Here is a 25415-nt window from a genome sequence, read left to right as displayed (position 1 = left end):
CGGAGACCGTCCTCTACGCCAACCAACCAGCGACAGAAGGAGCAGGCGGGCATCAAGAAAGAAGGCCCTGCCTACCCGAGTGTCTTTGTCCAATCTGCCAGGAGAAGAAGGGCCACGACGCCGATCCTGAGGAAACGGAGGCGGAAGACGGCGCTCCTTTATGTGACTGGTTCCGAAGAGAAACTCGGCAGGACCTGATGCGGATCAAACCCAGCAACACCCACAGACCAAATTCCAGAGAAGCAAACTCAGCAACGCAGTGCTGTGTGGTGAGGAGTGCATGACCCCTCCCTCTGTGCAACTCATAACGGAGAAGGGCACCTCTTCAGGTCCAAATTCTGGGTGGAGAACCACTCGTTTGAGAGAAGTCAATTTTGACGTCATCACTGGGCGTCTGCTTAGAACCGCATCTCTCCATGGAAAGAGTGGCCACCAGGCGAGATAAACTGCCGTCGAAAGGGCCATAGGTCCCAGGCAACAACAACAACACCACCACCAACTCCAAACGTCGCAGAGACATCCATTGGGAGAGCACGTTTGCCTCTTGCGAGTCCTTCCTCTTAAAGCGCACCCAATTCGGTCCGCCTGTGTCATTCGGACTTCTCCCTGGAGCTGCCAGCAGGTCAGACGACGGCGCTGGTCGTTGCGTCTGGAGATGGAAAGAGCACCTGCGCCACTCTGCTGAAACGCTTGTACGAGCCGCAGGACGGAGAAATCTTGCTGGAGCATGCCGAGCTGGGATCGTACGAAAGCCCAAACCAAAGCCGCCAGTATGGCTGTAAACGTACGTGTGGGGATTTGGATTATTATCAGCTCAATTTGAACATTGCTGCAGTTTCCATTCAACTCCATCACTCTATTGCACTCCGTCCAGTGACATTTAGGGTCCGAGATTTCATCCACCCATCCGTTATTTGAACCGCTTCATCCTCACGAGGACATGATAAAATACAAAGAATTCAAACACGGTCATTTTGTGGAGATGATCAACTCCAAATATGAAGACAGTGAAAAGCAGACAAGTACAATTATCTTGAGTGACTTCAGCAAGTTATTGCTTCCTGAGTCGTCATGAAAAAGATCCTCGAACAAGATAAGCAGAACGAGAATATTTTATCTACTGTCAATAATTGCAACATGATCCGGTGTAATAATCTGAACCATTTCATTTTTCATCTAGGGTGCATTTGTCCACCCCCTGTCTGGATAGTAAAGGAGTTTTTGCACGGAAGAAAAATGCCCATTGATGGAAAATGTAGCTTTCGGGCACGATTGCAATAAAACGCTCGGTTTGCCTTTTGCTGAGTTGTCATGAAAGCGGGCGGAGAGCCACGACGACACCAGCAGCTTGATGACTGAGTTCAACTCATCATCCACAGTTGCAAAAGCGACACAACGCACGTTTGCTTGCCTCGCATCGGATTAGCTTCCTTGGTTTTTGTTTTTGGTTTTTGGTTCTGCTTGAGGAGCAACCATGCATTGAGGCCATTCATCCATTTTCGGATCCGCTTCTCCTCACAAGGCGTGCTGGAGCCCATCCCGGCTAACTTCAGGGTTTGAGGTCATGAGTTTCAAAATCGGGCCTCGCCCACTCAGGTGTGAGTGGCATCCTTCAACAATTGTCATGGAGCAATATTCCACAGCACCAGACACTGAATTGCACACCTGAAGTGGGACTACAATTCCTGCTACAGGTCTACAAAAAAAATTAAAATGGTGCAAGGATGATCTGCACCAACTGCACAACCGTCACACTATTGTATTGCACCACTGATCACCTGATCTCTGCTCATTGTCACACAATGGCACTCGCAAAAGTCTTTCGATACTTGCATATTATGTCCTTGTTCATCGCAGTTGCTTGTTATGGCAATACTAGTGTAGCCGAGACTACCGGAGATAAATTCTGTGTGTTTTCCATACTTGGCCAGATTATTCCGATACACGAACACACACACACACAAAATAATCTAAAAATAATAGTGTTGAATTAATTTGATTGGTTGTCATAATTTTTAAAAAGCATATTAAAAAAAGCAGGTTCTAATAGGCTTCAGAGTGCCAAATATCGGCTCCACGGCCAAGCTGATAAATGGTCTACTGTAAAAAAAAAATAGATCCATCCATCTGTCCATCATCTGTACCTGTTATCCTCACAATTGTCACAGCTGAGGAGGAGCCTATTCCAGCTGACTTCGGCTCCGATTTCAGGTTGTTTTTCGATTGAGTTCTACAGGTTATTAAGATGGAAACATTTTGGAAATTCTTTTCACAACTGAAATGACATGCTTCGCCACCTTATTACATGGTGTAGTACAACAATCACCGTCATCGTACTTTACTTCCAGAGGTCGAAGCTAACAGCGGAATTTGCGAACATGCTGATCAACCAAACGTTGAAATACATCGCTTCAAATCACCAAGAAAAAAAATGAAAAATATTCAAGTAGCCAACATATCTTTAATGTGATGATAAAAAATGGCTACATTAGAAAAGACCAAAATGGGAAATGGAAAGTGGGTCCAAATCAAAAAGTATACAAAGAAATCGGATTAACACCGTAGCCTAATCATCATTGATGTCTACAGTAACCCTTGTCTCTTGAGATCCTCGTACGTTTTTTTATTGACTACATTTCCACTCGAGTCCTCATACTCTTCCTGAAAAACACAAAAATCAGCCAATGAGTTGAGTTTTGATTCGAAAGCCTTTTTTTTTGAAAAACAAAAACTAAGTAATTGACGTTGAGGTTTTTCTTTTTTTTTGGAGCGCTCGGGATTTCACAAAGTGTTTCCTTACCTCTGTGTCAGGCTGCCAACGCTCTAAGGCCTTTTGGGACTTCAGTTTTGCCCACACTAGAGTTGGGGGGTAAATCAAGTTATTAGAACAAATCGACTGACAAAACCACTCCAAAAAGTTGCAGATGGGTTTGACATCTGCAAGTTCATTGACGCTGGCCTGACAGCACAAATTTTAGGAATAAGTACCGTATTTTCACGACTATAAGGCGCCATTAAAAGTCTTAAATTTTCTCCAAAATGGACAGGACGCCTTATGAGCGGACTGTCTTGTATATGCGCTGAGTTCCAAAACCTGACTGACAGCCGACACGCTGTTTATATAGAGAAAAGGCGGAAGTGACTGTGGACAGGCATGCGGCAAAGAAGTCGGCCAATCAGTGAAGGGTGGGCGCGTATATATATACATATATGGAGAGAGAGAGAAAAGGCAGACGTGAGTGGGGACAGGCATGCGGCGAAGAAGTCCACCAATGAGTGAAGGGTGGGCGTGTAAGTGGACGCTAAAGGGACACCCCAAGCAGGTACCAACACCTGTATAGAGTGTGGCTATGTGCATTGTTGCAAAACAACTTCGGTTTTGGTTTCTAAGAACCCCCGAAAATAAATTCTACAAAGAGACACGCCTACGAAGCTCAGTTCAAACTTCAAGCCATCGGTTATGCTTTTGGCATGCGTGCCCATCTCACAGCAGCGGTGAAAAACAAAGTCAAGCAAATGAACTCTGAGCTTGCCGTTATTCCCGGATGCTTGACTAAAGAACTCCAACCACTGGACATCGGGATCAACCGGGCGTTCAAAGTAAAGTTGCAAACGGCATGGGAACAATGGATGATCAATGGCAAACACAACTTTACAAAGAGTGAGAGGCAGTTTTTGGCAAAGCCGGCATCATTTCTGTGGAGCCACATGGCAATAAGAGTTTTTGTTTTTGTTTGTTTTTTGATGGATTACCGGTACTTGCACAATTGTTCAATTCTGATATAGAGGATGAGGACTTTGATGGATTTCTGGATGATGATTGATCGAAAAACTTGAGTACATTGTACGATGGCTAAATAAAATACAAGGGAACTCAGTTTTGCTTCCATTGCCTTTTTAAAAACGTGTTTTTACCTTGTATCTGTATATCTTGGCATGCTACCGTATGCTTCAAGCTAATGTGTATTTAGCGTGCGCGCATGCATGCCGTATTGTTTAAGCTGGCGTATGTTTTACCACTTTAAAACTGCGCCCAATAATACAGTGCGTTTTGTCCATGTGTAAAATACAGAAATAGCACCCATTAATGAGACTGCGCCCAACCATATGGTGCGCCGAATGGTCGTGAAAATACGGTACACAGAAATCAACTTTTTTTAAAAACTTTTTAAAAACCAATTAATATTCAATAGTTTGAGTTTTATCCAATTTAATTGATCATCATTGATATTTCGAATGCGCTGGACTCCGTGTGTCCTTGCGTAAGGAATGGCTTGAACAAGATTTTTTTTGGTAAAAATGTAAAAACAAAAACAAATAAATACATTGTATTTTATACTGAATAAAAAAAATCTAAAATATCTTTAATATCTTGTCTTTGTAGCATATTTAATTAAATGTAGGTTGAACATGATTCGCAAAGCATTGTATTCTGTTGAACATAATGGAATTGTGCCACCTGGCGTTGAAATGCTTGTCACAAGTTCAAATAAAAAGAATGCAATCATTCACATTGAAACTTAATTGCGTCCCAACCTTCAGCGGGCCGGATTAAAAAGATTAACGATCCAGCCCGCAATTTTGCAGACATATGCTCTATATAAATAAAGCTGTATTGTATTGTATTCCCTTTAACGTAGCTCAATCTAGTGGATGCATAATGCAACCACGCCACTATTGTAGCTTTTATTTTATGCGCCCTATATATGAAAACTGTTTTAAAATAGGCCATTCATTGAACTTGAACCTCATAATCCGAAGTGCCTTATCGTGCGGAAAATACATAGCCTAATGACGCTATCGTAAAATTTGCTGTGGAAAAGGTGAATAACTGCGAATACAGACGATGCCCTGAATATCCAAGAAGACGGACGGGACTTACGAGAGACGGCATCCTCAATCTGTGTGACATTAGCAAAGTGGGCAGTGTTGGGGATTCCAAGACAGCGCATACCATGGGCATGCCTCCATTCCTGACCAAAACACACAAAAAAAAAACATTGAAGAGGAACGGCCTTTCGGCAGTAAACAGACATTTTATACGAATTATGCATCTTCATTATAATATTCTAAAATTGGCAGCAGAATTAACCTTTTCAGGGACAGCGGTCCCTTCAGTGGACATCTGATCATGTTATCAGGTTACAAGGGGCATAAAAGTCTTACATTTTCAGAGCAGCTATGGACAACGTAAAGTCCGCTTTACATCCGGTGTCTGCATAGCATCGCCACCACAGCAGCACAAAAGCTACATTACTGTAAGCATTTATCATGAAAGGAGGGCGCGTAGTCGGTACATGCGCTAAATACGAAGCAATTGGAAATGCAGTCGCAAAACAAGATTTAAAAAAAAGTGCAGGAGTACAGCGCACTCATCACAAAAGTCTGTCTGGAACCGTGTTACAGAGGATAGTAAGCAAATTTTAATCGCAAGTACCTATTATACCTATCATAAATGACTGGAAAGAAAATAAGTGGAAAGAAAGAAACACAGCCACTGGAAACCTGAAATGAGGTCGGAACGTCATGGCATACCTCATCTGAGAGCAAGAGCGCATTATAGAAATACAGTGGTACCTCTACTTACGAACGTCTCTTCATCTGAGATTTTCAAGTTACCAAACGCCTCAACAGGAAAATATTGCCTCTTGTTACGAAAGAAATTTCAAGATGCGAAAGGTAAAAATACAGTATGAGCAGCTACTCGCATCTCCGAGTTACCTGAACACAACTTACCTATAGCTGCTCTGCCATTGGCTATTACAAAGCATCTTCCTGGCATCCCATCGGCTAAGAGAGACCTCTAACGAATGTGTCCACGCATGGAGATCAATATGTGTCTATGCAGCGCCATCGTCATTGGCCTGAGGGGCATGAGGCGTTCCAATAGTTTGATATAAATGTGAATGGCCCAGAAAAAGTGTTGACCAGTCAGGCGATCGCTCACTACGCTGAGGTTTGCCTTGGACATTTTCGAAGGATTGTTAAAAGGTGACAAAAGCAAACGTCCTTGGATCAGTTCTTTACAAAACGCCAGGCAAAAACCACTCTGAGAGAGAACGTGGACTAAAGAGGGCAAAAAACGATGAGGACACAGTTAAAAGTTAAACGACCATCATTATTTTTTTTTTACTCCATTCTTTGTTTTTTTACATTTTGCACAACTCTCATTAATTGCGCAATAATCTAATTGTAACATGTATTTGTTACATATTTTGATGCATTAGGAAACATGTCTGAATTTTGGGGGGTTTGGAATGGATTTGGGCATTGATATGGAAAACATCTCTTCTTACAAAATGTTTTAGTTAAGAAAATTCCTCTAGAACATATTCATTTCATAAGTAGAGGTACCACTGTATCATAAATATTGAAAATATGTAAACCTTAATTAGTGCCACATTGGAGAAATGTTTAGTTTTAGCAGCAACAGTGAATACAGGAGTTAGGAGAAGACAACTATTGTCCGTGAATAAACCATTCCATCCAATCTATCGGCTATTTAAGATTTGATTATTCTTACTTTTGTGACTACGGTTGAAAACAAAAATCAGTCCATCCCCAAAATATTACCCATCTCTAACCAAAGCAAAGCAATGATTGTAATCGTCAATGTAGAATATTTGACCCACCTCTTGCGTTGGATTATCATTGGATTATGCAGGTGGTCAAACATTGTGATTGATCAGTGTATGTTGCAATGGCGGGGTGTGGGCAGTTAGATTTTCAAGACATGCCCCACCAACTTCCTGCAACAAACTCTGAAGCTGGACATGAACCATTTGTCAACGGTGGCCAGTTAACAAATTTGGGAATGATGTGATGAAACCCATGGGCAGAATTCCTTTGAGAGCAACAACCACTGGAGAATGAATGTATGAATCTTTGCTAGAATAGAAAATACCGCAAAGTGTCGTTGAAAAGCTTTTGGTCCTCGGTAGGTGTAGTTTCCACAGATTTCACAGTTGTAGTTGATATTCAGGCCGTGGAGTTTATAGAGCCAGTATGGAATTGGCTGAAAGGAAAGTGAAAGCAGTGAAAGTCAAACTCACCATCATAAACCAGACAATTTGCGACACGGGCTGTGAACAAAATATTTGGTTGAACCACCTTTTTACTGTAACATATTGAATGAGGAATTAAATACAAGGCACACATTTTTTGTACATTTCCGTAAAGGGAGAAACGAAGTATATCTGACAATATGAGAATATGTATTTGCCCGCAGTTTACTTTGATATAATTGTTGAATATTAAGAGAAGAGCTCCTTCAAACATTCCTAGTTTTAAAACTTTAATTAAGGGCTGTTAATTTATTTTTGCAATCTTACAAAGCTCTTCGACAACTGACGAAGTTGAAAGAAGCCAAATTTAACAACAGCACCAATACAATTTAAAACCCAAGTTTGAGATTGTTTGCTTTCGATGTGACATTAAGGGGCCCAGGTCAACACGGTGGGATGTACGACCAAACACCGTAACTTCTGTGAACACATCCTTTTTGCTCAGCGGGACATAGATCTGACTGTCATCTGCATCGCAGTAGATGGAAACACTATGTTTTCTTAGGATGGAACCTAAGGGCAGCAAATACAGTGAAAACAGCAAGGCCCCAAAATAGAACCTTGTGGAACATTATCTGTCAGAGGGGCAAAGCGGGACTCAGAGCAACACAAAAACTCCTGTCAGCCAAATTAGATATCAACCACTCTCGAGCAATACCACTAATGCCCACTTGGTGCTGCAAACGATCCACCAGAATACTGTGGTCCACTGTATCAAATGCTGCAGTTAAAGCTAAAAAATCAGGACACACAGTCTCCAGTGTCATTTGTTTGGAGGATATCATTAGAAAGTCGTAACAGGGCTCACTCTGTGCTTTGCATGATTGTGAAACCAGACAGCTTTCTTTTAACACCCATTTTTGCATCGCTTTTATACCTTGCCATCCCAACCCAGTGGCAAATTTTTGGGGTTGTAGATTATTTCGTTGTCTTCGTCTTCGCTTTCACTCTCACTGAGCTGTTCCTCCTCCTCTTCCTCACGTTCCTCTCCAGTCCTAGCTTGCTTCCTCTGGACATTCTCATGAGTAAGTTGCCTCTGCTCCTACATAAGTAAATCAACACAAACTTGTTGTCTGCTACTAAAGTTATTACAAAGTTCGGTAAATCAATCTCTTAAGAATTATTTGACAACATTATAATACTTACACCAAGGACTTCAACATATTCATAGAGTTGAGCCTCCAGAAAGCCAATTTCCTTGTTTCGCTCTGTGTCTCTGGAGGTACAGTGAATGGAAAACATAAATGTCACCATAATCACAGAAATGTCACCATCATCAGCCACATACAGAGTGCACGTATTAGATTACATAAGAATTACATTTAAATTGATTTTCTGAAAAAATATATATAATAAGATTTACATTGTCAAACTCAAGACACAAGCATATTTGATTAAAACACATTTCAACACATTTGTTAGATGGCATTATCGAGTATCCATACTTGACATCTGCAAGTACTGTATTTGAACATGTGCTCTGGAAAAAAAATCTGTTTTAGGTGCATTCATAATAGATTGTTTACAAACACATACTTCTTGGGTCCTTTGGCTTTGGGATTCTTGGCAAACAGCGAAGGGTCCAGCAATTCCAAAGATTTGCCTTTGGTGCTAAAGAGTCGCTGCGCTCTCTCTTCAAGAGTCCTGTCAAACAAAAGCAGAAACAAAGACCGAATAAACAAATGTCCAGTGTTTGATAAACAGTTTGAAAGAAGGGGAAAGCGAGCTGGCGTGCTAGTCAAGGTACATCAGCGCGGATATCGAACCCCGCTCCCATCGATCCATCTTGCTAATCTACGTTCTCTGCCAAATAAGATGGATGAACTTCTGATTCTGAAATGCAGGTACGCAACAACAAAGTATAGATGGGTACATCTGTTGTAGCCTGATGCATTTTCTTCCGCTCATCAAGGATGGTGTTGCTTTAGGAGGGAAGCCTAAACTTCCCTCACCCCAGCCACTCCAACTAGCTCTTCTCAGGGGTCCCAATGCGTTCCCAGGCCATCCAGGAGACATTGTCTCTCCAATGTGTCTTCTGTCATCCATGGGACTTCCCCCGAGTGGAGACATGACACAAGACACCTTACCAGGCAGACATCCAGGAGGCAATTAAACCAGATGCCCAAGCCAAGCCAAGGTCTATTCAGGGGTGCTGGAGAGGAGGGTCCGTCAGGAAGTCGAGCCTCAGATTGAGGAGGAGCAGTGTGGTTTTCGTCCCGGCCGTGGAACAGTGGACCAGCTCTACACCCTTAGCAGGGTCCTTGAGGGTATGTGGGAATTCGCCCAACCAGTCTACATGTGTTTTGTGGACTTGGAGAAGGCGTTTGACCGTGTCCCTCGGGGAGTTCTGTGGGGGGTGCTTCGTGGGTATGGCGTACCGAACCCCCTGATACGGGCTGTTCGGTCACTATACCACCGATGTCAGAGTTTGGTTCGCATTGCCGGCAGTAAGTCGGAACCGTTTCCAGTGGGGGTAGGACTCCGCCAAGGCTGCCCTTTGTCGCCGATTCTGTTCATAACCTTTATGGACAGAATTTCTAGGCGCAGCCGAAGCGTTGAGGGAGTCTGTTTTGGGGGCCTCAGTATTACATCCCTGCTTTTTGCAGATGATGTGGTGCTGTTGGCTCCTTCAAACGGGGCTCTACAACTCTCACTGGAGCGTTTCGCAGCCGAGTGTGAAGCGGTTGGGATGAAAATCAGCACCTCCAAATCTGAAACCATGGTCCTCAGTCGGAAAAGGGTGGATTTCCCCCTCCGGGTCGGGGAGGAGATATTACCCCAAGTGGAGGAGTTTAAGTATCTTGGGGTCTTGTTCACGAGTGAGGGCAGGAGGGAGCGAGAGATCGACAGGCGGATCGGTGCAGCGTCTGCTGTGATGCGGACGTTGTATCGGTCTGTCGTGGTAAAGAAGGAGCTGAGCCAAAGGGCGAAGCTCTCAATTTACCGGTCGATCTACGTCCCAACCCTCATCTATGGCCACGAGCTATGGGTCGTGACCGAAAGAACGAGATCCCGGATACAAGCGGCCGAAATGAGTTTTCTCCGCAGGGTGTCCGGGCTCTCCCTTAGAGATAAGGTGAGGAGCTCGGTCATCCGGGAGGGGCTCAGAGTCGAGCCGCTTCTCCTCCACATCGAGAGGAGCCAGATGAGGTGGCTTGGGCATCTGATTCGGATGCCTCCTGAGCGCCTCCCTGGTGAGGTGTTCCGGGCATGTCCCACCGGGAGGAGACCCCGAGGAAGACCCAGGACACGCTGGAGAGACTACGTCACCCAGCTGGCTTGGGAACGCCTCGGAATCCCCCGGGGAGAGCTGGAAGAAGTAGCTAGGGAGAGGGAAGTCTGGGCTTCCCTGCTAAAGCTGTTGCCCCCGCGACCCGGCCCCGGATAAGCGGTAGATGATGGATGGATGGATGGATGGATGGCCCAAGCCACCTAACCTGGCTCCCCTTGAGGCAAAGAAACAGCGGCACGACTGAGTCTCTCCCAGATGAATGTGCCTCTTCACTCATTCACTCCCAAAGACGTTTTTAGACTTGGTCCAGAATTGGTTGGTACTGAATGAGTTTTAACCTAGCTCAAAGGGAGACCGCTGACACACTGCTGGCTAAATTCATTTTGGCCGCTTGTATATGGGAAATGTGTTCTTTTGGTCATGACCCACACCTCGTGACAATAGGCGAAGGGCGGAACGTAATTTTGAAATTGGTGACGGTATTACCATGTGCACCGGTGTAATGAGAAGATGATGCACGGTGATGCAGTGACAAAATTTGAACATCGCCCAACCCTCCCAAACATCCACGTTTTTTTGGAATGTGGGAGGATACCGGAGTACCCGGCGAAAACCCACGCAGGCATCGGGAGAACATGCAAACTCCAGCTAGTCAGGCCATAGCTTGGATTCAAACCGTTGACTTCTGCACTGTGAGGCAGATGTGCACACCAGTCATCAACCGTAATGCCTCATCTTACCGGGCTTTAATGCATTTATTTATTAAAATATATACTTCGGCTTATATGGGCGGTCCGGTAGTCCAGTGGTTAGCACGTCGGCTTCACAGTGCAGAGGTACTGGGTTCGATTCCAGCTCCGGCCTCCCTGTGTGGAGTTTGCATGTTCTCCCCGGGCCTGCGTGGGTTTTCTCCGGGTGCTCCGGTTTCCTCACACATTCCAAAAACATGCGTGGCAGGCTGATTGAACTCTCTAAATTGTCCCTAGGTGTGGGTGTGAGTGCGAATGGTTGTTCGTTTCTGTGTGCCCTGCGATTGGCTGGCAACCGATTCAGGGTGTCCCCCGCCTACTGCCCGGAGACAGCTGGGATAGGCTCCAGCACCCCCCGCGACCCTAATGAGGATCAAGCGGTTCGGAAAATGGATATGGATGGATATGGACTTCCGCTTATCCGAGGCAGCAGCTTAAGCAGAGAAGCACAGACATCACTCTGTCCAGCCACTGCGTCCAGCTCATCCCGGTGGGTCCCGAGGAGTTCCTAAGCTGTTTGGGAGGCAGTTTCTCCAGCGTTTGCTGGGTCCTCCTCGGGGCCTCCCTCCCAGCGTGACATGCCCAAAACACTTCACCAGGGAGGCATCCAGGTGGCATACAAACAAGACACCTCAACCGGCTCCAATCAATGCCGAGGAGCAACGGCTCGACTCCGATGTACAGTATAATAGGTGGTATAAAGTTTTGGGTCAGTGTGGGGAAGAGAAAAAGATGAGCGGCAAATACCCATATCCACAGCAATGCTGGGATATCAAAATGCATCACTTACTCTCACTTGAGAAAATAAAAAATAATACCATCCTGGTAGCATGTCTGCGTGATCATACATTAATAGCGGCGCCAACCACACTTTACCTCGCGTCACAAAGAGTTGTGGAGACCAGAAAAACGGGGGCGGGGGGGAGTAACTGGCATTGAAACGTGCATGACTCGAGGAAAAATTTCCCCTTGAAATGAATGAAAATGTAATTGATCCATTCAAGCCCTGAAATTGGATATTTACTTTTTTTCAACCCCCTCCGTGAGTCGTCACCTTACCGTGGTGGAGGGGTCTTTGTGTCCCAATGATCCTAGAAGCTAAGTTGTCTGGGGCTTTATGCCCCTGGCAGGGTCACCCATGGCAAACAGGTTCTAGGTGAGGGGCCAGACAAAGCACGGCTCAAAGACCCCAATGATGATTGAAATAAATGGATCTAGGTTTCCCTTGCCCGGACGCGGGTCACCAGGGCCCCCTCTCTGGAGCCAGGCCTGGAGGTGGGGCTCTTTGGCAGGCGCCTGGTGGCCGGGCCTACACCCATGGGGCCCGGTCCGGGCACAGCCCGAAGAGGCAACGTGGGTCCCCCTTCCCATGGGCTCACCACCCATGAGAGGGGCCAAAGGGGTCGGGTGCAATGTGAGCTGGGCGGCAGCCAAAGGCGGGGACCCTGGCGGTCCGATCCTCGGCTGCAGAAGCTAGCTCTTGGGACATGGATTGTCACCTCTCTGGCAGGGAAGGAGCCCAAGCTGGTGTGTGAGGCAGAGAATTTCCGACTGGATATAGTCGGACTTGCCTCCACACACAGCCTGGGTTCTGGTACCAGTTCTCTCGAGAGGGGTTGGACTCTCTTCCACTCTGGAGTTGCTCACGGTGAGAGGCGCAGAGCAGGTGTGGGCATACTCATTGCCCCCCGGCTCAGTGCCTGTACATTGGGGTTCACACCGGTAGACGAGAGGGTTGTCTCCCTCCGCCTTCGGGTGGGTGGACGGGTCCTGACTGTTTGTGCATATGCACCAAACAGCAGCACAGCATACCCACCCTTTTTGGAGTCCTTGGAGGGTGTGCTGGAGAGTACTCCTGCTGGGGACTCCCTTGTTCTGCTGGGGGACTTCAATGCTCACGTGGGCAATGACAGTGATACCTGGAGGGGCGTGATTGGGAGGAACGGCCCCCCCTGATCAGAACCCGAGTGGTGTTTTGTTATTGGCTTTCTGTGCTCGTCACGGATTGTCCATAACGAACACCTTGTTCAAACATAAGGGTGTCCATATGTGCACTTGGCACCAGGACACCTTAGGCCGCAGTTTGATGATCGACTTTGTAGTTGTATCATCGGATTTGCGGCCGCATGTTCTGGACACTCGGGTGAAGAGAGGGGCGGAGCTGTCAACTGATCACCACCTGGTGGTGAGTAGGCTCCGATGGTGGGGGAAGATGCCGGTCCATCCTGGCAGACCCAAACGTATAGTGAGGGTTTGTTGGGAGCGTCTGGCGGAATCCCCTGTCAGAAGGAGTTTCAACTCCCACCTCCGACAGAGCTTTTCCCATGTTCCGGGGGAGGCGGGGGACATTGAGTCCGAGTGGACCATGTTCCGTGCCTCTATTGTTGAGGCGGCCAATCTGAGTTGTGGCCGTAAGGTGGTTGGCGCCTGTCGTGGCGGCAATCCCCGTACTCGCTGGTGGACACCAGCAGTAAGGGATGCCGTCAAGCTGAAGAAGGAGTCCTATCGAGCCTTTATGGCCTGTGGGACCCCAGAGGCAGCTGACGGGTATCGACTGGCCAAGCGGACCGCGGCTTCGGTGGTCGCCGAGGCAAAAACCCGAGCGTGGGAAGAGTTCGGTGAGGCCATGGAAGCCGACTTCCGGACGACTTCGAGGAAATTCTGGTCCACCATACGACGTCTCAGGAGGGGGAAGCAGTGCACCACTAACACTGTGTACAGTGGGGATGGGGCGCTGCTGACTTCGACTCGGGACGTTGTGAACCGGTGGGCAGAGTACATCGAAGACCTCCTCAACTCCACCAACACGTCTTCCTTGGAGGAAGCAGAGCCCGGGGACTCTGAGGTGGGCTCTCCTATCTCTGTGGTTGAAGTCACCGATGTGGTTAAAAAGCTCCTCGGTGGCAAGGCCCCAGGGGTGGATGAGATCCGCCCGGAGTTCCTCAAGGCTCTGGATGTTGTGGGGCTGTCCTGGTTGACACGCCTCTGCAACATCGCGTGGTCAACAGGGAGAGTGCCTCTGGATTGGCAGACCGGGGTGGTAGTCCCTCTTTTTAAAAGGGGGGACCGGAGGGTGTGTTCCAACTACAGAGGGATCACACTCCTCAGCCTCCCTGGTAAGGTTTATTCAGGGGTGCTGGAGAGGAGGGTCCGTCAGGAAGTCGAGCCTCAGATTGAGGAGGAACAGTGTGGTTTTCGTCCCGGCCGTGGAACAGTGGACCAGCTCTACACCCTTAGCAGGGTCCTTGAGGGTATGTGGGAATTCGCCCAACCAGTCTACATGTGTTTTGTGGACTTGGAGAAGGCGTTTGACCGTGTCCCTCGGGGAGTTCTGTGGGGGGTGCTTCGTGGGTATGGGGTACCGAACCCCCTGATACGGGCTGTTCGGTCACTATACCACCGATGTCAGAGTTTGGTTCGCATTGCCGGCAGTAAGTCGGAATCGTTTCCAGTGGGGGTAGGACTCCGCCAAGGCTGCCCTTTGTCGCTGATTCTGTTCATAACCTTTATGGACAGAATTTCTAGGCGCAGCCGAAGCGTTGAGGGGGTCCGTTTTGGGGGCCTCAGTATTGCATCCCTGCTTTTTGCAGATGATGTGGTGCTGTTGGCTCCTTCAAACGGGGCTCTCCAACTCTCACTGAAGCGTTTCGCAGCCGAGTGTGAAGCGGTTGGGATGAAAATCGGCACCTCCAAATCTGAAACTATGGTCCTCAGTCGGAAAAGGGTGGAGTGCCCCCTCCGGGTCGGGGAGGAGATCTTACCCCAAGTGGAGGAGTTCAAGTATCTTGGGGTCTTGTTCACGAGTGGGGGTAGGAGGGAGCGGGAGATCGACAGGCGGATCGGTGCAACGTCTGCTGTGATGCGGACCTTGTATCGGTCTGTCGTGGTGAAGGAGCTGAGCCAAAGGGCGAAGCTCTCAATTTACCGGTCGATCTACGTCCCAACCCTCACCTATGGTCACGAGCTATGGGTCGTGACCGAAAGAACGAGATCCCGGATACAAGCGGCTGAAATGAGTTTTCTCCGCAGGGTGTCCGGGCTCTCCCTTAGAGATAAGGTGAGAAGTTCAGTCATCCGGGAGGGGCTCAGAGTCGAGCCGCTTCTCCTCCACATCGAGAGGAGCCAGATGAGGTGGCTTGGGCATCTGATTCGGATGCCTCCTGAGCGCCTCCCCGGTGAGGTGTTCCGGTCATGTCCCACCGGGAGGAGACCCCGAGGAAGACCCAGGACACGCTGGAGAGACTATGTCACCCAGCTTGCCTGGGAACTACTCGGGATCCCCCGGGGAGAGCTGGAAGAAGTAGCTAGGGAGAGGGAAGTCTGGGCTTCCCTGCTAAAGCTGTTGCCCCCGCGACCCGGCCCCGGATAAGCGGTAGATGATGGATGGATGGACTTTTTTTCAACCAATGCGGTTAAAAATAAATATAATACCATATAGAAACAAGTGAAAACAGACAATATTATTAAGAAATAAAACATGTCTATTTATTGGTAATTAGAGTTACCAGAGGAGATGAAAAGTGGAATTAGCGTATGTTTGTTTCTTTTCAAATTCATTAGTTGACGATTTGGCAGCTTCACTTTTCTTCAGACCAATTTGATTGTTTAGCACTTTATTTAGATTTTGGGAAAAGTTCAACATGTTTGTAAATACTGGACCGACTTCCGCATTCAATCAACGTGACCACTTCGGGCGTCTGATTTGGTGTATGTATTGTATGTAGGTTGAATGACCAACTTGAATTATACAAGAAGAAATTGCATTCGTAATTCTAGATTCCACTGTATTTTGGATTTTATGCATATTTTGTGATCAGTGGTATCTCTTTTCTGGCCGATCGAGCAAATACAGCTGCTCCTTGTAGACCTAACTGAGATACTGTGTTACGTGTCAGAGGCAAACTCACCCTCCACATTTAAGTCCCAATGCTAGAAGAGCAGACTTTAATCTGTCCAGACCTAGGGAAGCTAACTCCTGTGTGACAGAAATAAGAATTACATACGGACACACCATGATATATATCATGTCTTTGTATTTTTTTTTTTTCTACCTCCCAGGACGAAAAAGCTGAGAGGTCCAGGTGAGCTCCAGCATGTGTCAAAGCACTACTTGTCTCTTTCTATCATCAAAAAAAAAAAAGACTATTAAGATAATCGTGGCTGGTCAGATTCAATAAGTAACCTAATTTAAACCAATTAGCAAGACACCTACAGGCCAGCCTGGAAAAGTGCCGCTCTCCCACTTCTTCTCAAAGTCTAGCAGCACTTTGTCATACAGGTCATTCTGGTCAAGGAGAGGTTTGACCCGGTCTGTGTAGTCCTGCAGATACTCGAGCAACATTTCCAAATACCTGCATGGAGATATAAAAACATGGTCCACATTTGCATGTTGCATTTGTAAGAAAAGGGGTCCTTCAGTGGAGGTCAGCTATGGGCTCATTTCACACATGCATCATTTTAAGTACGGAATTTATTTAAAATATAATTTCAGTATGATATTCACTTAGGGCTGGGAGATATATTGTGATATACTTTTCAGTCATGAGTATTTCATATTGCAATCAGTTCAGGGTGTCCTCCGCCTACTGCCCGAAGACAGCTGGGATCGGCTCAGGCACCCCCACCCCCGCGACCCGTGTGAGGGTGAAGCTGATCGGAAAATGGATGAATGGATCGATATTGGAAATAAGTACCCGGAGAAAATTTTTGGTTTTACATATAGTCCTTTTACATATACATATGCACCGCATTATAAGGCGGACAGAAGAGAAGCAACAATAGTGACTGCAGTTACGTTATGCATCCACGAGATCAGGGGTGGCCAACCCGTGGCTCTCGAGCTACATGCGGCTCTTTGGCTGTTTCAATAAGGCTCCCGGGCTTTCACACGACAATTGTTGAAAACGTCTCGGCGATGGCGCTGACATTTGAACAACGGTGCTTAATACACAGAAGGTACTACGTCAGCCTATCATCAATCCTGTTACTTATTTGACATAGAGGGCAACCAATCTGATGACTGAATCACCGCTTGCGCAGACAACGGCGCTAAGTGCTAAGCTAGTCAGTGAATTACTTCTGTTTTTAAGGCAGGGGTGTCCAAGACGTCGATAGCAATCGACCAAGAGCCAGCAGACTGGTCTAAAGTCGGTGGGAGGAGGAAATGGAGGGAAGGGGGGGGGGGGGGATTTGTGTGTTTGTGTCTTTATGTAGGAGACTGGACTGTCTCAAAATTGTTTATTTAGTCCTTCATTGTGTGTTCACAACCCCCCGTCCCCATATAATTCATTTTGTGATTTCCTCTCTTAATTTTCTGTTCTGGGGGATTATTTTCAATTTTCTTCGTGTCATTAAAATTATAGTTAATTTACGTTTTTCGGAGGCGGTCCTTGAATGTCTCTCGAGTAAAAACGCCAGAAGAGAAGGCACGGAAACGGAGAAGGATGTGTCTGTATTGATTGAGACAGAAAAGCATAAATAATCCACAGCTCTCCTTTTTCAAAGCTGCAACATTTAGGTTTCATTTATGTTCGGCCGCTCCAGCTGTTGCTCGTCGTGGCGTGCATTCATATGTGCGCGAGTGTATCGTCGTGTGTGGGCGCGTGTGGGTGTGTGTGTTCATATGCCTGCACGTGCGCGATCTTTGGGCAAAAAAGTGTGTGTGGCTCTCTGCAGTAACACAGTTTAAAAAAATGGCACTTAGTTTCTGACTGTCTGTGTCTGTGACTGGGGTAATACAATACAGCTTTATTTGTATAGCACTTTCACAACGGGCGGCAGCTGTAACAAAGTGCTTTAAAGGACATTTAAAATACTACGTCGAAGAAATCAGAACATTGATCCATATATAAGGCGCAGCAGATTACAAGGCGCACTTTTGGGTTTTGAGAAAATTGAATGCCTTTAGGTGCGATTTATAGTGCGGAAAATACGATAGAGATTAAATACATTCCTTTCGAAACAATGTGCCTTGTATGCCGGGGAGATATGGGTGACAAATTTTCACTACTTCAGTGCTTTAGTCAATATTGCTAATTGTTATTTTTAACCTATTTTAAAAAAAGAAGGAAAAAAATCAATATATTTTTTGGTATGTATCGTAATACAGTGTAATGTGCAGCTTCTCCTCCACAAGTGCATTGTAAACGCTTCTTTGTATTCAACGCTACTCCAAAGCAATATTGTTGCTGCACTTGCGTTACTCTCTTGTATTGCCGGCATTTCAGTTGACCAACAGTCTTTGGAATACTTTATATTTTTTGCGGACTCGATATTGCCATAGTCCATTCATATTTTACTTGCATGATTTGGACAAAGCTAACACCGGCGCTAGCATGTCAAAGACAAGGAACTCCTTTTACTTGCACAACACATCTGAATCTGGAGCCGTTTTAATCAGGTTAGGATGCCTTATATCGTTTTATGGGAAGAGTTGTACCAAGTCTACCGGTCATTTTATTTGAACGACTTTCACTCCAGGTGAGTATACCGCACGCATGCGTTGTCGGTTTAGCTGCTGCATCTTTGTTGGTTTGGATGCTGCTTCATTGGTTAAGCGGCTTCTTTTTTGTTGCTATAACAGCTTCAACGTGTTTTGGAGTTTGCTTCCTGATGTTATTCGACTGACCATTTTATCCAAGGTATTTTCAATTAATATTGATCACGTGTCAACCCTACTACATATTGATGTTGAATTACTGCCCACCCCGATACTCACTTTTTGTATTCTGCATTCTTTCTGTCTTTGGGGATGTCAAACAGCTGGTCAAACGATGACAGGTAAGTGATGTACTCAATTTTCTGTTGAAGGAGGTATACTGGTGAATAACGAACACGACTTTGCTTAGTTGTGTAAAATGAATGATGCAAAATAGAAAACAACCTCAGCTGCCTTCAAGTTGATATACTTCAGGTAGCAATCATGAAGGTCAAGGTAGCGGCCATATCCTTCTTCATCCGTGAATTCCACGAGGTCTGCAGCAGTGTGTTTGTTTAGGTCCATACACAAAATAACGACACGAAATTATGACCTGATTTCCCAAATTGAAGCGCAAGATATGAGAGAGAGAGAGAGAGAGAGAGAGAGAGAGAGAGAGAGAGAGAGAGAGAGAGAGAGAGAGAGAGACAGAGAGACAGAGAGACAGAGAGAGAGAGAGAGAATTATTACACTATAGATGGCAAGACTTACTCTGAGCCTCATCACTAGGGTTGTCTCTGGCTCTCATGAGCTCTTCGAACTCTGCAGACATTGGAATGGAAATCTACAGGAATAAAAACATTGCATAGCATTAAAAAATAAAAAAGCTTCAAGTGTAAGCTAAATTGACAGGCTAACGATAATGGATCACTTACTTCATTTGGGTGCTTCCTGTGAAACTCCTTTATCTGTTTAAGTCGGCTGTAGAACTCTACAAATTCATTGGGCCCCGAGATGGCAACAAGCTCATCCCTCCTCATTCTGCCAGTGATATAAAGAGCATGATTATCGAACTCAACACTTCAAAAAAAAAAACATGGAGTCATGTCACTCTGTCCTTGCGGAAGCCTGTCTGAGATGCACGTAATGTTAAGTCGTACCGGCACAAAATTTGTCAAAAATAAATATCGAACTATGGCTATGTACTTTGCCGTGCTAGCATCACCCAGTGTTCCGTGTTGAACTGTAAATACTGTTCAGTCTTGTTGTAAAACACAATATGACTTTGGCCGGTTGGGTCTCCAACTATCAAGATATCTTAAAACGCAGAAATGGATGCATTTTGTGAGTTGATAACTTTAATCACTTGTATCATGCAACAGGCAGCAAGCGAATGCTTGTGATTTCATATTTGTTGTCTCATTTGTAATACACTCAACTTTTGTGTTTGAATGGATAGGATGACAAAGATTGACAACTCTTGAAATCGGCGAGACACAAGCTTTATTCAAATACAGTCCGACATTTCAAAGTCGAAATTAAAAAAGTCCCTGAATACACCAAAGGCGCGCCAACTCGGCGTCTTCGGCCAGAGTACGCGCACAAAGCGGAAGCCCATCTGTGACACGTGTCATGCTAAATCATTCCTGTATTAATTCAATATAAGTCCTGGATAGGGCTTTAAGATATGTACAAAATGTAATACTGCCGTATTGTTGCAAGATATCTCGATAAGGAAACAATAACGATATTACTTTGAGTTCGTTGGAAAAAAAATACAAGTACATATCAATCTAAATGAATGAGTTTTTTTTAAAATTAGGATTGACTGACAGCCATCAATATTATCAAAGTCAGCAACCATCCAACCATTTTCTAATCCGCTGTCAAAGATGTTCGCTCGGACAGTTGAGCAGAGGCTCGACGCAGGAACAGATCGACTTTCACTGCCAGCAGCAGGCGCCGTTTTCTATGAAGCCACTCTGTGTGCGCTTCTCAACTGACACCCGACCTCTGCAGCCTCTGCCGGCTTTTTATTGATCATGTATATGCAAATTACAAGTGATAGATCAGAAAAAAACTCCCTTCTTCATTTACATACCACGCCCCTAGGGCCAATTTAGAGTGTTCCATTAACCTGCCACACATGTTTTTGGAATGCGGGAGGAGACCAGAGTACCCGGAGAAAATCCACACAGGCACGAGGAGAACATGCAAACCCCACACAGGAAGGCCGGAGCCGGAATCGAACCCTATACCTCTGCACTATGAGGCACGTGGGCTAACCAGTCGTCCACCGTGCCGCCCCAAAAGGCAGCAATAAATTAAAATAATGAAATTATCATTGCGCTTTAATGCCACATGATGATTTGTGCGGGCATGACCGGAGTTAGGATAAGCGGTTAAGAATGTAGATGGATATGTTGTGTGGCTTGCGGGGGAAAAAAATGGTGCGCTCTCATCCCCGCACATGACAATGGTTGTGTACGTGTTGATGCATGACATGGCGATGTGATGTGTGGACTCCCGCCATATGAACGATGCCAGCCTGGAGCGTGTTTTGGGGCACCCCATACGATAGATCGCATTGCATGATTTTGTATTAAGCCGCAAAAAGATGATGGCTATCAAGGAGAAGACGCATGTTGCCACAGAAACAGCACCCGACCGATTAATCATGCGTAAAGGATATATTGAAAGGTGAGGCGCTGGGTACTTCAACATTTTTACAACAAGCTCTGCTTATTTTACACACTGCTCATTTTAAAATTATAAATATGGTCATGTAATGTTCTAAAACACATTTTTTTGTGTACGGTCCGGATTTACTTCACACTGAATACTGATGTAGATTTCTTGTGTGCGTGTTATCTATCATTTATGTTATATTCAGCTGTTACATATTAAGCTGGAAGGGAATATATTTGATGTTGCATTGTAGCGCATTTTGAAATGTTTTTGATTAAAATCTGTGAAGGTTTGTGGTTACAGAGCCATAATTGGTGACAGACCGATATGCTTTTTTTTCAAATTGCCGATAAGAATTATTAGCAGTGAAACAGGACGCTAACTGATATGAGGCCCATATTCATTTGCAAAAAAAAAAGAATGAGAATTGTGTCAACGTTTTGAAAAGGAAGAAATCTCTATGCTTGACTTTGTTTTAATTACTTTTACCTTTTTTTCTTTTTTTTAAACACGGCTTTTGTGATTTCCAACATGTTGAAGATATTTTCGGCGACGCAGCAACTAGCCACAGTAATGAACATCTCATCAACACGGTTGTGTTTTGTCCCCGTTGCTTTTTGTGAGTGTTCCGTCATTCTTGTGCAGTTGCCATCTCAGCCACACTGGCTCTCCGTGAGAGCAGGGGAAGAACATTTTAAATTACAGCTCGAAACGGTTCAAAGACAAGACTTTCACTTTCAGTGCTTTGTCGTCAACTTTTTGACCATTTACAACAGCACTGTGTATATCGCCGTGATTGTTTCTAAGTGCTCTATAAATCCAGCCGAGTCGAGCTTTTCATGACACGTGGCTTTCACACAGACACGAACACGCTGCCATTTACTCTTTCTTACTTGTAACACTATTTCCCTATAAATATTATCAGCAACTTTATTCCAAATTTCTCTCTGTAGCCATGCGATTGACATAGCAAATTAGCTCTGCATTGTGATAATGGGAGAGCCTCAAAGCAAAGTACCTACTGTTGCGAGCAGAAGTGTCCCTTGGGTTTATATGCTGTCACAATTTATTATTTTTTGTATATATACATGGAGTACAGTACTGTATATGTTGCTCTATGTGACTCGATGTTGTTTTGCAGCTTCTCACGGACTGTTTTTTTTAACCTGTATATGTTAATTGGTCGCTACTTCGCGGATTTTCGTTTATCGCGGGTGGTTTTGGTCCCCATTAACCGCGATAATTGAGGGATTACTGTATATTAATTCCATCCAACAATAAAGTTACATTTTTTTGTAATGCGTGAAAATAACATTTTAGCCAGTGTTTGTGGTGTGTTGGCAGAAAAAAGATAGTGTTGTGCCTGATATGCAAATCACTCTCTCTTTGATTAAAGTAGTCATGTTTCTTCAAACTGGGAAACAAGTACTCACCCATCTTTGTCTTCGTAAGAGTCTCTGAGATTGGCACTCACTTCCATATACCGCTACAAAAAAGAAATGACAGTCAGTACAAATCCGACAATAAATGATGACAGGATTAGCAAATGGTAAAGGTGTAAAGCTTGTGGTCATTTCAGTTAACTATGTGTACACACGACAGGCAATACTGCACTGCTGAGAAATATCAGCAGACATATGTAGTGGCAGTAGATTTGTGTTTTATAAAAACATACAGATGATTGAGGCATTTTTCTGCCTCGAAGACCTGCTTATTTCGGTTATGTTTTATTCTTTGGCGTCACAAGTTTGAATCCTGCGCTGTACCTTTTTATGTTTACAATTTCTTGCAGCCAGTTGGGAGTTGTAAATGAGCCGTTCTGTATCATACATTTATTGAAATATTAACTAGTTAAGCAAATGAACAACTTTGCTGTAGCTCGTGAAATAAAAAAGAATCAGCAAAATTATTTGGGCCCAACAAAATAAACGGATATCGTTAGGGACAATTTGACTTTAAAAATAGGTTGGAGGTGTATTGAAGAAAAGTTCAAGAGTGTAACCTACGAGCTGGCACACTAACCGGTGTACGTGTAGTTACGGCTAAATTACGCTTGTTGCGAGTTGCCGACAAAGGCAAAATAACCACCGCGAATGAATACATTTTCAGAAACTTACGTCCAACATGGATCTTGTCCTGTGATCCGAATTGATCTGTTCTCGCAACTGTTAACACAATACATTAGCATTCATGTAAACAACGATATTATTCATTTGAACGTCTTTGTTAGCTATACAGTAATGCTAATTCTAGCGTAACACTCACCGTCGACTTTTTATGTAACACCTCTTTGGTTTTAGCATCCATTAGCCTCTCCTTTTCTTCGTGAGAGCGACGTTGCTGCTCTAAAATTGTCTCCATGTTTCATACAGTAGAGTAATACGAAACCAATCCAGGGAAATCGCAGAGTAAAAATAGCCCACAAAGCAAAGTACTTAAATCAAAGGCGGTTTTCGGAGACACACGCGTTCTTGTCTGGGTTGAATGGAGGTTGGCAACCACTGCTTTCAGATGCATTATCGCCATCTATTGGACTGGCGTGGGTATCAGGAGAGAGGTTGCAATTGCCAATCGGGATTTTGATCCACTGCAATTGGCTGGCAACTGATTCAGGGTGTCCCCCGCCTACTGCCCGAAGACAGCTGGGATAGGCTCCAGCACCCCCCCCCCCCCCCCCCCGCGACCCTAGTGAGGATCAAGCGGTTCGGAAAATGGATGGATGGATGGATCATGATCCATCCTTTATAGGCGTAATTTACGGAAGGAAAACTTGGGCACCTTTCCCCTGCACTTTTTCAGATGGCATTTTTTTTTTGATCCTGCATTGGTGTGTAGGAGCTCATCCGCCCCTACACACCTGCTCGGCGTCTCAGGTCTGTGGACCAGACATTATTAAAAAGTACCAAGGACTAAACTAAGGCTCAGAGGTGATCGAGCCTTTTCTGTTGGTGGTCCCTCTCTCTGGAATGACCTCCCACTGAACATTTGGCAAGCCTCCTTGCTGCCCATCTTCAAAACCCTCCTCAAAACTGACTTGTATTCTTTGGCATTCGACTCGGCATGACTTAGATTTGTTCTTGATTTTACTGTTTGGTGCTTTCTACCGCCTTTTATTACCGATTTGTCTTACTGTTTATTGTGCATGTTAAATTGCTCCATGTACAGCACTTTGTATGCAGCGATTTGAAAGTGCTCTATAAATACTGTTGACTTGACTTGACTTGACGTATTCACACGCGCTATATCTAGTCCTGTCCTGGAAGCGCGTGACATCTGCCCGCCACCAAGCCAAATGAATAAACTTTATGAATTATTAATTATTAAAATTACGAAGTAGACTGGACATAAACCACACACTTAAGGTGTCATTGTCTCCTATTACTACGAGATGGGACTGTCTAGTTGCAGAAAATCATACCATATTATTTTGTTGTATTAATCCGCCACATTTTAAATGCCGGTCCCTGAAAACCATAGGGCTGTTCACACGGCAAGATTTGGTCCGGTGCTGCGCCGGGGCTGCCCCAGTAGAGCGTTCACACGTGCAAATTAGCTCCGGCGTAGCCCCGGAAAAGAGCTTATACCGGACCAAATTTGACCCATATATATATATATATATATATATATATATATATATATATATATATATATATATATATATATGGGTCAAATTTGGTCCGGTATAAGCCGGTATAAGCCAAATTTGGTCCGGTATAATATATATATATATATATAGCACCTGACGCAGACCTTGTTTGGCCGGGCGACGTCTGAGCCAGCTAAGATAAGTGGACACACGGATCAATACATGAACGAAGCGCAGAAGGGCATTGGTAGAGATACCAGAGGAGCCAAACATCAGCTCCTGGTTGACAGAACAGTCGCACAAAACTGCAGGTCCCGACGTACCAACCTGTGCACACCTTGGATTGATTACAAGAAAGCCTATGACTCGATGCCACATACATGGATCACTGAATGCTTGGAGTTGTATTAGGTGAACAGGACCCTAAGAGACTTCGTTGCGAACTCGATGAGGATGTGGAAAACCACACTTGAAGCCAATGACAAGCCACTTACCCAAGTGTCCATCAAATGAGGCATATACCAAGGTGATGCACTCTCCCCACTGCTGTTCTGCATAGGACTGAACCCCCTAAGCCAAGTAATCACCAAGACAGGCTATGGATACCGCCTTTGAAAAGGAGCTACAATCAGTCACCTCCTCTACATGGATGACATAAAGCTGTATGCTAAGAGCGAAA

The 25415-nt window shown here is 45.2% G+C and overlaps 1 protein-coding gene across 1 annotated transcript; it reads right to left on the bottom strand.

Moving 5' to 3' along the window:
- Positions 1–1258: 1258 nt before the first annotated feature.
- Positions 1259–23668, bottom strand: sf3a3 (splicing factor 3a, subunit 3). Its single transcript, XM_052071165.1, has 17 exons — positions 23416–23668; positions 23268–23315; positions 22584–22636; positions 19398–19503; positions 19234–19306; positions 18928–19019; positions 18763–18845; positions 16258–16396; positions 16097–16165; positions 15953–16020; positions 8601–8708; positions 8211–8280; positions 7942–8106; positions 6905–7015; positions 4883–4973; positions 2801–2856; positions 1259–2661 (listed from the first exon to the last, which is right to left on the bottom strand). Exons 1-17 carry the CDS (start codon positions 23509–23511, stop codon positions 2584–2586), a joined length of 1506 nt encoding a protein of 501 aa, XP_051927125.1. The 5' UTR covers positions 23512–23668; the 3' UTR covers positions 1259–2583.
- Between the last annotated feature and the right edge of the window lie 1747 nt (positions 23669–25415).

The sequence above is a fragment of the Hippocampus zosterae genome, chromosome 7 (assembly GCF_025434085.1).
Source record: "Hippocampus zosterae strain Florida chromosome 7, ASM2543408v3, whole genome shotgun sequence".
Classification (NCBI taxonomy): domain Eukaryota; kingdom Metazoa; phylum Chordata; class Actinopteri; order Syngnathiformes; family Syngnathidae; genus Hippocampus; species Hippocampus zosterae.
This window is presented reverse-complemented; position numbering and strand designations above follow the sequence as displayed.

What these genes read in the sequence shown, in the direction of transcription:
- sf3a3 (XM_052071165.1), bottom strand. Translation starts at nt 23,511, where the DNA reads ATGGAGACAATTTTAGAGCAGCAACGTCGCTCTCACGAAGAAAAGGAG. An exon ending in GGACAAGATCCATGTTGGAC is followed by an intron (nt 22,637 to 23,267) that starts GTAAGTTTCTGA and finishes TCTTTTTTGTAG; the next exon opens with CGGTATATGGAAGTGAGTGC. An exon ending in CAGCTTTTTCGTCCTGGGAG is followed by an intron (nt 16,021 to 16,096) that starts GTAGAAAAAAAA and finishes TCTGTCACACAG; the next exon opens with GAGTTAGCTTCCCTAGGTCT.